Source organism: Scatophagus argus, chromosome 6 (assembly GCF_020382885.2).
Source record: "Scatophagus argus isolate fScaArg1 chromosome 6, fScaArg1.pri, whole genome shotgun sequence".
NCBI lineage: Eukaryota > Metazoa > Chordata > Actinopteri > Scatophagidae > Scatophagus > Scatophagus argus.
The window spans coordinates 11,343,932-11,358,698 of NC_058498.1; the positions used below are offsets into that span (position 1 = coordinate 11,343,932).

Below are 14,767 nucleotides of genomic sequence, written 5' to 3' on the forward strand. Positions count from 1 at the left end.
AGTTAGTCAGTGCTAAGAGTTGTCTGACTGTAGTTGTGCTTACTGCATAACTTGGAATATATCCTCTCATATCCTCAGCCATGACATGATGATTAAATCATTTAACTCCTACTCATCCCCGACTCCCTTACAGCTGTGAGTCAAGGTCACCGACAGCAAAATACCGTTCAAGCTTTTGAGGTTTTAACATTCAAGAGGAAGCTGCTGCACCTGAACAGCGCCGTCGTTTTTCATAAATTGGTGCCAAGTGTTCACTTTAAAACTCTGAAGAACTTAGTGGATACTTTTGAGAAGAGCACCACACTTATATAAATACGAATTTGGGAAACCTGACTTCTTTCTGATAAACAAAGCAAGTCTTTTGTGATCATGAACAAATTTAGATAAATTAAATATTAGTAAAACTAGTGAGTAAAATAGATGTTTGGTAAATTCGAATATTTAATTTTGTATATCTTATTCCCCCTAAATGTGTGACTAACACTTTTGTTGTTTTTTTTGAACAAAGTAAGATGCAGCTCTAAACTTGTCATTCTGATTCCCTTGGGTATGTTATTCTGATTCCCTTCTCCTTTGGGTATGGTTTTAAAAAAAACGAATAAATAATTATTATTACTTGTATTGTAGCATATACTAAATGCAATATGCACTCATGAATTGCACTACCAAACTCATTGCACCTCCTCACAATTACAGATGCATTGATTTACTTCTTCAGTATTTAGTATCACATTGTTCTGTTTATTGGCCCACAGGAAACACATTGCACAACAAACAACAGAAGTCCTCACAGGCTTTGAAAAGGACAGCAGCATTTAACGACACTCACAGTGTTTGAGACATTTCATTCACATTCAAACACTTCCACAATCCACAAAACAAGACTCGGCAGGATGAAAAATCCACCATTTAATGTGTCTTCCGTCTTTCTTTGCTTAAGGATGTTTCCGATTCGTCTTCAGTTCTGACGATTTGTTACACACCAGAGGAATTGTGAAAATAAAAACGAAAGCCAATTCTTCTTTTTTCTTTTGATTTATTCCACCGTTCGCTGTGGAGCGCAACAGTAAAGTCCCCAGTCCTCACATTTTCACATTGTATCGCTTGGCTCAGCCTGACCAGAGTTCATTCAAGAGTCACACTATTTAAAACGACACCATGTAATACATTATCCACTTGCGTCAGTTATTAATTAGTATGATAGTGAAGATGTATAAATATTTAATAGGGAAACATGCTTCAGCCACCACAAAAGCCCAACACATACTGAAAAAATATGTTCATATCCTTTAATAGAATTACAGCATTACATCACCACATACACCAAGAAACACTGCAGCAAAATGAATCAAAAGTGCATTTCATGTTGAACTGACAGATGTCAAGTAGAGGACAAAGACGTAAAGTACAAAAAGTACACTTTGATAGGTAGGTAGATAATTCTCTTTTCATCTCATCTTACGTAATGTTACAAAGCCTATTTGTAACAGGTGTGTCAAAAGAAAAAGAATAGAGAAAGTTGCAAAAAATGTACAGCATTCCTCACATGAATGCGGGACCAGAGGAACAAGAGCGCTAACAAAGAGACAGTGGCTGTGTGAAAGATTGTAGATAGCCCTCATCTGAGAATCGCGCCTCAGGGTTAACATTCACAAGCAGAGGCATAATGTGAACAAACGATAAGAAGATGGACATCTGATAGACATCCAGAGTTTATTTACATTCATCAGTGGGGCCTTGGCTGGTGGTCGAAACCTGTTTTCACTGCACCGTCTGAACGCACGTGACACAATCATGTGCTTTCTTAAAACAGACTGACATTTTGCTTGTTGTACCGGCCAGGTTAATTCTTCCCTTTGAACGATTACACTTAACGTTTGGCTTTTTTTGTACCTTTAATGGATTTCTGCTTCAAAAATGGCTTCTCTTAGGGCTATGTTGGGTTTTTTATTATTATTTTCTTTTATGTTTATATTGAAGCTAAGCAAGGGTACGTTGCATGATGGCAGTTCCAAATGGCACCAAAGGATCATTATGTACCTTATCAGTGAACTGCTCATGGCATGCACTGTGTTAGCTAGCTGGGCCAGTCTGTGATTTCATGACAGCACAGAGACAAGACAAGGAAAGCTCTTAAAGGACACCTGAAGACCAAAGCACTGGACTGTAGGGTTTCCAATAAGCTTAAATAAATTACGTTTTCAACAGCTATGTGGAATATTTGGAAAAGAATTTGGAGAACCAACCAAAAATAGAAAGAAAATGCACATTCTGAGCACAAATGCAACATATCAAAATGATCAAACATGAGAAATCAGAAACATTCTCTCCTTGTCCTGAAATCTCAAGACATCAAGTGACTCCTCAGCTCATGAGGCAATCAGTAAATCACTTCCATTCATTAGTGACTTAAATGAGAGAGATGGAGCCAGCTGGCAATACCGGATTCTCCGGACCTCATAAAGCCTGTTTCAAATCATGATGTTATTGTGCACTCTCATCGATGCTGGTGGAGGACTCATATTTATTTCTGCCGGCCAAAGTGGTTTATTCCTCACACAGATGAACACCACTCGAGTCCACGAGCAAACTGAAGTCGAGAGTCCCGACAAACACAGCTTGAATAGCATTTATAATGTTATTTCTAAGCGGCTTATGTGTAATTTTGAGATAATGAGCATGCTTGTAAGCAGAAAGCCGCTCTTAATGAAACAACCAAACATTAAACCATCATTGCTTTTGAAGATTTCACTGTGAGGACCGACAACTGGGGTTTGCAGATATTTCACAGCTCCCCTGGTTCTAATAAAGATTCATATTTCTTAAAAGTGAACCGTAGACAGTGCTGCCTGCAAACATTCTGCTTTTAGTGGATCCATCAAAGGGGGCTGAAATACATCATGCTTTCTATTTACAAAGAACAGATTATTACTCTGCCATTTTCTTTTCCATTGTGGAGGGTGGGCTTGATCTAAAACCCTGGAAAATTCAAAACCATGCATCCCATACATGGTTTTGAATTTTCCAGTTAGCTTTAAGGGGATATTCTGTCATGTAATTATTTTTTTTTTCTGACTCAACAGCAGGAAGCTTCAGAGTCTCTGACATAATTAAATGATGCATAGTAGAACCCGCCATATCCTACTGAAACTTAAGAATAAGTGTAATCATTGCTTTTAAGGCAAGGATTAAATCCCCAGATGTTTCTTTTGAGGTGTGCATTAACGGCTGCGCAAGTGAACATATGCTCGGAATAACAGTATAATAATTCAGAGCCACAAGCTCAATTAGAGCAGCATTCATTAAAATGAACGCTCTTCATGTCAGTGTGAGAACACTCAGACATTAATGAACCTGATTACCTGTTGAGGAATACATAATGCCACATACTGTATGTAAGCCCCGTTGCTCATTTGTAGGCGGTTGTGGCCTTCAAATTACCTTGAATAATGCCAAATTACTGGTTTCTGTGCAAAGCTCACATAACTCGAAGGCAGACTGGCTTCACAATCCTGTTGCATGCGATCAGTAAATGTTCATCTTTCACGTGGGTTTTGCAGATGACACTTCACTGTCTGGCCACGATCACTGAGAGTTTATGCATTCTCACATTTGACAAGCAAAGGCAAGACCGGGCAAGGTAGCGTGTATGAAAATCTAGTCTTGTTGGCTGATGTGCTGAGAAGGCAGAGTTGTGGTGTTAGTGTGAGAAACTGTCCCACACCCTGAAGGTTACCATGGCAACAAAAGTGTCCATCCTTGAGATGCTGAACCTCTTCAAATACGGCAGTGACACAGTGTGACAAGGTAGACGACAACCAAAGTAGCTTCATCTAAGACCCCCCAGAAATTGCACTGCACGTTACCATTTACTTCCATTTAGAGGTAGCATCGGGCCACAGGGATACAATTCAGCCAATAAAAAGAAAAATCATGTAATACCGAACGACACATTCAACATGTCCGAGAAAACTACTGCAGAATTAAAAGCATGAATTCATATACCAACAACCTGTAGAAGAAGTGTATTAATAATTCCAGCGAAAGCAGATGGCCTACACAATGATGAAAGCCTGTGAAGTCACAGCATGCTGCGTGTAACAGCAACACAACAATGTCGCTTTCCAGTGTCTGTGTTTTGGACAGTCTGGACGTGACTTTCTTCAGTCCGTTATATTTCTGCTCTTCAGCCTCGTATCCACAGAGTATCCTTCTCTCTGCTTGTATTGATGCAACCGGTCAGAAGACGGCAGAAACTATCTTTACCCCCCCCCTGGCTGGTGAAATTAAAGAAACACGTCAGACACGTCGCACAAAAGACCTTTGTCACAGCAGCCATGCTGACATGAAACAGCAGGTAAACACAAGTTTAACTGATAAATTAAGGCTGTTTCTAGCGTGAGCTAACATGCACCATAGAAGCACCTTGACTCTGTCTGACGTGAATTAGTATCATTTGTAACACGTGTGTTTACCTTAATATTTTATGTAAAAATGGCTGCAGAACAAGAATAGTTTTAACCCCGTGAAATAGGCTATGATTGATCAGTGACACTTTGTCAGTGGTGGCTGCGACCTTGTAATTACAATATCAGACCACCCTGTCAGCTATAATCTAATAATGCTGAACACAGAAAATCCACAGTCTTTCCCTCACACACTTTGGCTTTCATAAGAGCAGCCATGAAGTTAAAGAAAAGAAAACTGCTGAGAAAATAACCGCACGACAGTTTACCAGTACATTCATATTCAAGAGGAAAAGTGTCAACAAGCTTCACATTTCATAGTCCTGGCTGCTAGCCGAGGAACACGTGTACAGTATATTATGAAACTGACAACAACTAAACCAAACAGACACTAATAAATAATCTTACAATCAGGAATTGGCTCCAGTTTAGGATTTGCATTCTTCTTCTGAAAGACCACAGACCCTTAACCACAGTTACCACAGTTCATGGCAAAGCTATTTACAACTTACTGTGGGCAGTTTACAGATTTTTCTCTGAATTTTCAGACATTCACAAAACCATTTGTCCTTCAGTTGCATTATGGCTTCAAGTTGTTGAAAGCGATGACTCAGTTTAGAAACAAAAGAAGAACATGAGATCCACCACTTTTATGTATAGGTCAGTCACTCCTGCAGTTCTTGGGTCTGGCAGGACTTGGGTGTTAAGACTGAAAACCAACAATGTGAGGGTTCATGGCTACAAAATGCGAGAGGTGATCTCGTCATGCATCCATGTGCCGGTTAGGTGACCAAGAATGTGTTTTCAGCAATGTAGCCAGAGCAGAGAAGGGACTGGATCTCATTAACAGTGCAACAGAGACTGCTCATGTCTCCCACTGGACAATATCCTTTTGTGGAGGACATGGAGAAAAAAATTTCATCTCCACGATTTTCACAACACATCCGAGATAATAGCGTATCCATTTTCACAATGGTCTTATTTATCTCGGCTTCAAAATGTCAAGGTAACATTTCCTGTCACGGCTTGACTTAGCTACTTTGTGGTTTGTGAAAGCAGTGGCCATCTTGGTTCTGCTTGTTAAGAGCATCCAGTGCTGTCTGGGTCTCCTTCTGTTCCTCTATGGAGCAGTTGGACACCGCAGTAGCCACGATGCAGAACTTGCGCAGGAGAATCTCCCTGAAGAGTAGATAAACCCACGGGTCCAGGATCTGGTTGAGAGAGGCCAAGCGGATCGCTGTCAGATAAAAGTTACAGTCTAAATCCCCGCCAGGGGTGTGATTGGACACGGCTTTTGCTGAATTGCACTTGTGGGAGGATACCTGGCTGGAGATCATCCTGAGCATCAGAACCTGAGGAGGGAGGTAGCACAAGATGTTTGTACTCATAGACATGTCAGAGTTCTGTATTATGAAACAAGGTATATAGCATATTAAACAATACATGTGTTAATTTGTTGCAAGGATGAGGACAAATTATGTTCTCAAATGTAGCACTAACAAGCTTTTCAGTGGTCTGTGTTATATTATATGCACACTTGCTGGCTGAGAGATAAATGTATGGGATTTGTGGACAGTTTGCTTTATTATTATTATTATTTTACTTTTAGTACGTCTCTAATGTGACTGACACTAATCCCAAAGTGATTCTGAGCAGCTACTATGTCAAACCACTGGGAGAAAAACATCATGTTCACACTCTGGATGCTCAATCTCTGCCATCAGTGCTGTGGCTTCTATTAATATCCCTGCTGGGACTATTAAATATGTGACTGACAATGCATGACCTCATAGCACACTGAGCAGACCCCCCAAACAGGACTGGTCTAAGTAGATTGCGTCTTAATGGAAAATGGCCGCAGCATTTCAAAGGAACCATACGTGACAGCATTTTAAGGAGATGGAGCAGAGATACACAGACCTGCAGCTGTTGGTGAAAGGCAGCTGATAGTAAAAGCCTGTTAAGACTCTCAGTTAAATTGTGAATTATGACACTGGTCACTTTATCATATTGGTAAAAGGGGTTTAACTGAATGACACTGTGGGAGAAAATAAAGGTTGCATGCTTGTATCATATCCTCACTTTCGCCCAGTCATAGGGACTATTGGTAAGAAATATACAGGCAGCGGTGACCTGTAAAAACATACCAGCAGAGGAGACCAGCATATAAGAAGGACGCACATAATCCCTAACAGCTGAATGACGGTCTCCGTGGTGAGACGTTCCCAATGTTTTGAAGCATGAGACGTGCCAGACTTTGTTTTACATCGGATAATTAAGCCCCGAATGGTCACTACATTGCAAAAAACTGTCACAAGCAGAGAGAAAATTCCAAGCACAGCGAAAGTGATGGCAAAAAACGTATTGCCCGGGATCTGGTTGTCCCCCATGTTGATAAAGCACCAGGTTCCCGGCCACTGGAGCGTGTATTTCCCGACACCTGCGATGGGCAGCAGCGCAAAGAGCAACACAAGGCACCACACGGCAGCCAAAGTTTGCTTTGTCACGCTTGTCTTCATGTGATTGGCGTACCAGTGGGGGTTTGTTATCGCCATAGCCCTTTCGATTGCCATGGCGCTGGCCAAGAAGAGAGCGCACAGCCCAAAAGTTGTCATGCACACACCGAAAAAGGCGCACAATCTGCCAGATGGGTCGACAAGTTCCCATTTCATTTCAGCTAGGTAGACCGATATTACAATTGGACTTGTCAAAAGCTGTCCAAACAGGTCAGTTAACGCCAACGATCCGATGCAAAGCAAGAACGACTTTTTCCTTTTGTTTTCCCTCTTTCTGTAAGAGATGTACACCAGAATAAGAGCTAATGTGTTGCCCACCATACCAGTTATCATCATGGTTATGGGGAAACCAACTGATACAGATCCACAACCGGAATTGTTGGTGTGGTTGCCTTCGCGCCATGATTTGGAGATGTTGGCGCTCAGCATCTCTTCAACATCGGTTACAAAGTCCTCTAGATAATTACAATCATCCGTAGTCATCCTTTTGGAGAGATTAAGTCCACATGCAGTGCCAAAAGCGTGTGCGTGTCGGTCATCCTCTTGCGCTCCAAACTGCTCCAACTGAATGCAGTGCGTAAAAGCGGTCCGGGTTCTTTACGCGCTGGAGGCGGGACTACCTGGAAAAAAGCGTCCAGAGGCAGCCAACAGTTGAAGCCGCCTATGATTTTACATACACTTAGAACATGTTGTTAAACCTATTTTGAGACCGTACAGCATGTCTGCGTCATAGTTCATTAACTTCCAAACGAGAGGCACTTTAGGTGAGTGCAACACCATGGGAGACGCACCTGCTTCGGACCCAAACAAGACAACATACTCGAGATTATCCGCACATCTTGGTCAAACGAATTCATCTTATCAACGGCGAACAAACCTGTTCTGCTACTCTCAGGTGGAGAAAACACCGAAACGCTGTGCCGAAGCTCCTAAAGCGGAGCTAGAGTTTACTGGGAGATTAAACGTGGGGTGTTTGAAATCGTTACGCTGCCTCCGGTCAGTGGTCACTATGGGGAAATTCACATATAAGAAATTTAATTTGTGCATCATTTCTCATACAAATGTCTAAGCCGTTCGTGGAATAATGAAAAATCTTAAGTTAAAACCGAGCATTTAGGCTTATTTAAAGAACGGGTACCGGCACAGTGCAACTTTCCATGTGCCATCTAAATTTGCACAAAACTTGCAATAAAATCATGAGGTTAAACCGATCTCAATGCAGCCGTGACATTTTATATATCAAACCCTGAACGCAACAGGCGTTGGGGACAATACTATATTTTGCACTATATTAAGCATCTCAATGTTGCTATTGAGTTCCGTTTAAATCTCAGTACACAAAGTAGGAACAGGCGCCACCCTTTGGCAAAAAAGAGAATGACAACAATTGAGCCATGAGCCTCGTCCAGCCTTCACAATAAGCTAAACACAGGCCCAATGACCCGCTAGCCCATAAATTAGGATGTTAGGTAGATAGGCCTATTTCTTAAGGCCAAATTAGGACATTAAATAATAGCTAGTTATGTCATTTTCTAGTCCAGAGTAGTGAAAAACCACATTTCAGGCACTTCCGTTTTAAATGAGTACTAAAGGGCCACGCGAGTAACGACTAACATTACCGAGCAACATCAAGTTAACTACTTATAAATACACCGAGATGTTAAAGGTTTCTGTGCAGTAACTAAAGTTTCTCTACGGATATTAGCAAACTAACCATTGACTAAATTATTAAAGAGAACTTTAATATCACTGTGTACAAAGCACTTATTTCATTAGTAGATAGTGAGCTAGCTAGTTAACAATTTAATACACAGTGAACATCACCCACTTACTATAAATTTTCAGTGAGCTGCTAATTAATCTTAGATTAAGACTGGACTACTTAAAAATAATTATACCTGAGATAAGAGCTAAATCACTGACTTAAGACTATGTAGTCCAAATAAAACGTTGTTTATACCAAATGCTGTGACCCAAATACTGAAAGGTGCCCCGAGGCCCGGAAGTCCTGTTCAGGTCACCAGAATGTGGTTTATCGCTGACATTAAGCATGTAACTTTGCCAGATATAACAAGACATCAAATGGACGAGGTCTTTCAAGACCACCCAAGCTGACCATGGCCAAATCAAACACACAACAAAGCAACAAAAAAACCCAATGTCGACAGGATTTTATTTACATGTGTACATTTGTTGTTTTACCAATAGACTGGATTGACACATTCTAGCCTACCAGAAATCGGGACATATTGTATGTTTAATCCTGATGCACTAATCTGGACCACAAAAATCTGTCATTTTATGAATTCATTAGTGACCCAAGTGACAAATAAAGAGCAACAACTGTGGTGAACCAGTCGTCAATTTTAAAAAGAGGAAGAAGAAGAAGAAGAAGAAGAAGAAGAAGAAGAAGAGGGGTGGGAAAAAAGACTCTGACCTAAACCAAAGAGCGCTGCATTTACTGCCATTTACTTGTGATAAGCAATATTAAAAAGTAAAATACTTACCTTGAAAACACAAAAGAAAAAAAAAAATACATTTATCAAGAAAATAAAAGACGAGCCAAAATTCACTGCTACATCTCTGGTATTCTAAATTGGTGTTTAAGTACTTCACCTTTTATTTAAAAAATAAATTTATTTAGGAAAAAAAAAAAAATACCTCAGATGTTTCCTAGAGCAACAAAAAAAAAAAAAAAAAAGGCAAAAAATGTTTACTTTAATTTCTCCACATACGAGTACAATAAAATGTACTGCCATGAAGGTGTTCTTCAGAATGGGTTTAAAATGCAACACAGCCTCCTCACAGTATATTTGGATTTTCTTAGTGGACCAAACATTTATGTTAATTAGTTACAGACACGCATCACAGATTTGGGTGTATGTGGTTTAAAAAAGGGATGTAATGTAATGATAACGGCAGAGAGAAGTCATGTTGCCGCTGCTTTTTCTGAGGGAAGTAAGACTTTTCTATGAAAATAAACAGCATACTGAAAGGATGTGGTTGTTTTCCTTGAAACACAACATGCACTTGTACCAATGTTTCTTGTTTTAAAGGCTGTAAGTAAATTATTTCTTTTTTGAGCTGGAGCCAGAATGGGAGGATCCAGAAGACTGGCCACGGCACCTGAAATCACACAGACACCACGGGAAGAAGACCAAGGTCAGCAGTCTCAGCTTTGAACATCCAGTTATGCATACATGAAAGAAGTACAAGGGTGCGATGTATAAAAACAATAATATAACAAGGCAAAATGTGAACATATTTCTGCAAATCCTAATTCCCATAAGCGAGGCGACAGTTGGATAATAACAATCAGTGCCATCGTGGTATTCCACAGAAACCCAAACCTTTCGGACGAACGTGATCTAGAACGCCTCCTCTTTCTCCCTCCAGATGAGGACCTGGAGCGACTGCGCTTCTGTCTCCTCTCAGGTGAAGAGGAGGGTGAGCGGGACCTCTTCCTGGGAGAGGAGCCCTTTCCAGACCTGGAGCTGGATCTTTTGGAGGAATAAACCAAGCGTGGAGGTCAGTAAGGTCAAAACATAGTCTCAATAGAGTGGGTATTTATCAAACTTCTCTGATTAAGAGCTCTTAACTACGGCTTAATGGTACTGAGGAAACTTTACCCAATATGCAATATGGTTCACTGAATACAGTGTCGTCAAAATAGTTTAAAATCTGGGATTTGTTTAGTTTCTTTTGAGTATACTGACATTAACTGTGTGGGCTTAGCCGCCATCACTCCTGAGAGATGCTTGATGAAGACCCCAGTTGTCTATTCAGACCTTTCCACCCTGCTAACATTAAAACTAAAATCTGGTAGCTCTTGGTATACATGTTGTAATCTCTGGCCTAACTGAAATTTAAAACGAGCCTACGATCAAGTGAGTGAAAACTCGCCAATAGCAGTTTCTAAGTTTGGACTGGGGGCTGTAGGGAAGTGAGCACTGCCCAGTCTTTGTTCAGATTTAAGCTAGGAAGTAGGACTGTTCTGGAGCTTTCAGCCCCATACATACACTCTCTAAGGGAGAGAGTGCATGTCACCTCATTCACCTGGAGCGGGACCTCGAGCGAGATCCAGATCTGGAACTGGATGAGCTTCGAGAGCGGGACCTGAAAGACAAAAAAAAAAACAACCTTTCCAATATTTTCTGAACAGTAAAAATAGCGAGATGGATCACATGGCAAGGCACAGACATCTAAATCTTGGATAATACTTAAAATTATTATTGCTTCACTATACGGCATAACTGATGATTACATATTTAGAATAACGAAATATGGATATGGGGAAATGGAGAAATAACCACCAAAATATAAAGAGAATTTAACTGCAACAAGTCCATCAGAATAGAGCTGGCGATTTAACAAGTGCAAAAGGAGAGTGGAGTGCATTCTTAGCCTACAGTAAAGCATTTCTTCCATCTGATGTCAAAGGTGTTTCAAAAACAGAAAACAATATATTATCAGGTAAGATCATTCACATGGAGCGTCTAACACCACAGAAGGGGAGGAGTCGAGAAAAAAGAAAACAGCAAATCAGATTTACAGGACATGTAATTGATGTTAATCAGTAAACCAGAAGAAGATTGAGCTGATACTGACATTTTTCCCGGAGTTACCCTTGACCTGTACCCTTTTACCTGGACCTGGACCGAGAACTGGAGCTTGAGGAGCGTGAGGATGAGCGGGAACGGGAAGAACCCGAGCGGCTGCCCTTTTTCTTAGCTTGCTTGTCGTCGTCATCATCGTCACTGGCATCCAGGTCATACTTTGACAGATCTCCATCTTCTTCATCATCATCATCATCCTAAAGAGGGGGTGGTTTTTTAAAAAAAAGAAAAGAAAAAAAAAGTTACATTGCAATTGGCTAGTAATGTAATATTGGTTCTTTTAAACATCCAACCACCAATCTTACATCCAATTTGTATTTGGAAAGGTCACCATCATCGTCTTCCTCATCTTCCTCCTCCTCCTCCTCCTCCTCCTCCTTTTTTGTTGTTTCTTTCTTTTCGCTTTCCTTTGAGGAAGATGTGCTGTTGGTCTTTCCACGATACTTTTTCTTTTTCCTACCAAACTGAGACATTAAACAGAAAACATATTCAATGATCTCTCACAAAGCAAAACACTAATATGCTCACATTTCAATTATCAACATTACACTTTGATGTGAGACTCACTTCATCATATTCACCATCAGATTCCTCTCTTTCAATGTATTCCACATTCTCCCTTTCATTGAATCCTCCACCATAACCTGGAAGGCAGAGACAGCACAATAGCAATCAGTAACAATATTTAATAATAAATAATAAAACCAAAACCTGGCATGCTATCTGTTACCTGTTCTCTCTTCGAGCTTGGCATATTTTGGAGTGTTACACATGTTGCACTCTGATCTCCTAGCCCAATTCACATTCCCACATCTGTATGACAACAAGAGGAAAGGAAATCACAAAACTGTAAAACTGCAACATATTTCAGCTTACTAAAATGCTTGAATTTATTATGCATTTCACTCTTTTGGATTTTTTGTTTCTCTTCTTTAGTGTGGTTAATCATACAAGCAGTCCCTTATAATTTAATATAAATACACACGTTTTGCATTGCCAATCATTTGCACTGAAGAGGCCTCTACTCTTCTCAGCCAAAGTTTTCCCAATCTCTGTTCCTCCTGCTTTCATCATCTTTGCCTCTGTGGTTTTCTCTGAGGGGGAAAAAAAAAAGCAGATTTCAGTACAGCAGCTTTCGGTAGGGATGTATTAAGCTTCTGCAAGATATAGGAGGAGGACTCACCCCTGCCACATCTGTTACAACTAGTTCTTCTAGCGAAGTTCACGTTTCCACACCTGCAAGAGTAAAACAATAAATACATCACAGACACACTTAAAGCAGAAGCTGAACGTACTCCCACCAAGATGAGTAGTGTAGGTTTATATATTTTTCATATGCCACGCCATTAGCTTGTAGTCTTTCGTTGGACACCCCGTGTCAAAGGCCTGCAGCTGGCTTGTCAGTCACTTTTTGCCACCTTTATTGCAGTTCAATTTACAACATGCACACCCCAGTCCACCGAAGCTAACTATAGCTACATAGCTACCTTTTAAGTCGGCGGACATTTGCAACTTATATTGAGATCACCTGACACATAAATCAAAAACGTGTCCCCAACCTTAAATGCACGGGTTGATATGACGTGTTTACTGTGCTGACAGTGTAGGTAATGAGGTAGAAATAAGGCTAAGTTCGCTATTACTCAGCCTTAGCGGGAACCACATCGCAGAAGGCCTAAGCTAACCAACGTTTGCCTGTTAGCACGACCAGCTAATACGGCAAACATCTGCTCCAACATTCAACCAGCAAAAGAATAAAGTGGGAATATATTCTAGCGTTGAGTGTGAGGATGACTTACTTTTTATCGGGACAAATCCAGTCTCCGTCACTTACTCGAAAACTCTTTCCCGACATTTTAGTGCTCATTAACACTGACTAGCTTACTGGAAGGGTGTGCTCAGTCCTTAGTGTGTTCACAGCGACACCTCCTCCGTCTACTGCTGCCTTCGGGTGCTTTCGGTAGCTCTTTAAACTCAGCTTTCTCTGCTCATAGTATTAGGATACACAATGTTAGATATTATGCACAGTGAATACGGGAGGCGTTTAGGACTCCAAAACCCCTTCATGCAGTAATATAAGAATGCATTCATCAATACGTCATTTACCAAACCACTGAAACAGTAATATGCTTATTGACATTGGAAGTGCGATGTTTCAGAAAACACGTGAATGCATCACTGACAAAAGGACAAAACTGTTTTTTCTTGAGACATGTATACATGCAAATAAAACAATTTCCTGAAAATGTCATAGCAGAGGCTATGACATTGTTAGCAGTTTAGCAGTTTTGTTATTCAGTCAATTAAAAAACAGTGATTAGTGACCTCATGCAAACATTAAAGTAAACATAATTATATCTTGGAATACTAAGATAATATACAGTACAATGTGGTTATAAACGTGCTGATGAATACCAGACACATTTTGAATAACTTTTACATCCCTCATATGTTCTTTGGTATAAACCGTCTTCATCACAAACATGAAAAGCTGATTTTTTTAAATTTAAAAAGGGAAGGCATAGCGAAGTGGGCAAAGGGTCAATATGTCAGCATATGTGGGGGGTGGGGTGGGGGGCTGTTTCATATGATCAGTGTTGACTCCATAATGCCCCTCCATAATGTCCCTTCTTCGTAAATTCCTAAATTCTGATTCTGCAGGTTCTGTTTTGTTGCAAAGTCAGTATTACCCACTAGATGGCAGGTAATGCCAACGTTTACAACTGCACATGGTCACTCTGGTTTGTTTTGGTCTTTGTGGTCTGCTCACAAGCTGCCAATGATTGTGTATGTTCTTCTGTGTGAAAAAAAAAAAATAACTGCAAGAAGGCTAGAATGTATGTGCTTACACATACCTCATTGAACGCCACCTAGAAATGTATCCATCACTTAATGAAGCACAGTTGTATAAGGTATATTACTAAATGGGCTCGGAAACACTTAGTTAAAACTATTTTTGATGCATGCAGTTGCAAATGATTACATGTTTTTATGTATGTTTTAGACATTGTCCTCACTTTTTTGTCATTGGGGTTGTTGTAGAAGAAGATCAGGGAGAAGACCTGTCATTTCCAGTGGTCTGTGCTGAAATAAAATGACTGGACAGATGAAGAGTTTCAGTTTACGCACACAAAGAATTAAATCTATGTCTCCTCTTCTGAATGAAAAT

General features: G+C 40.4%; 2 protein-coding genes across 2 annotated transcripts; both read right to left on the reverse strand.

The window, feature by feature from the left end:
* Positions 1 to 1,450: 1,450 nt before the first annotated feature.
* On the reverse strand, positions 1,451 to 8,105 carry ptger3 (prostaglandin E receptor 3 (subtype EP3)). The gene is made up of 2 exons (XM_046391926.1): positions 6,614 to 8,105; positions 1,451 to 5,818 (listed from the first exon to the last, which is right to left on the reverse strand). Exons 1-2 carry the CDS (start codon positions 7,463 to 7,465, stop codon positions 5,498 to 5,500), a joined length of 1,173 nt encoding a protein of 390 aa, XP_046247882.1. The 5' UTR covers positions 7,466 to 8,105; the 3' UTR covers positions 1,451 to 5,497.
* A 1,031-nt stretch (positions 8,106 to 9,136) lies between these two features.
* On the reverse strand, positions 9,137 to 13,553 carry zranb2 (zinc finger, RAN-binding domain containing 2). Its single transcript, XM_046391927.1, has 10 exons — positions 13,398 to 13,553; positions 12,782 to 12,834; positions 12,584 to 12,692; positions 12,329 to 12,411; positions 12,166 to 12,242; positions 11,904 to 12,062; positions 11,629 to 11,795; positions 11,039 to 11,098; positions 10,333 to 10,482; positions 9,137 to 10,108 (listed from the first exon to the last, which is right to left on the reverse strand). The coding sequence occupies exons 1-10, from the start codon at positions 13,463 to 13,465 to the stop codon at positions 10,051 to 10,053; spliced, it is 984 nt and encodes a 327-aa protein (XP_046247883.1). The 5' UTR covers positions 13,466 to 13,553; the 3' UTR covers positions 9,137 to 10,050.
* Positions 13,554 to 14,767: the final 1,214 nt, after the last annotated feature.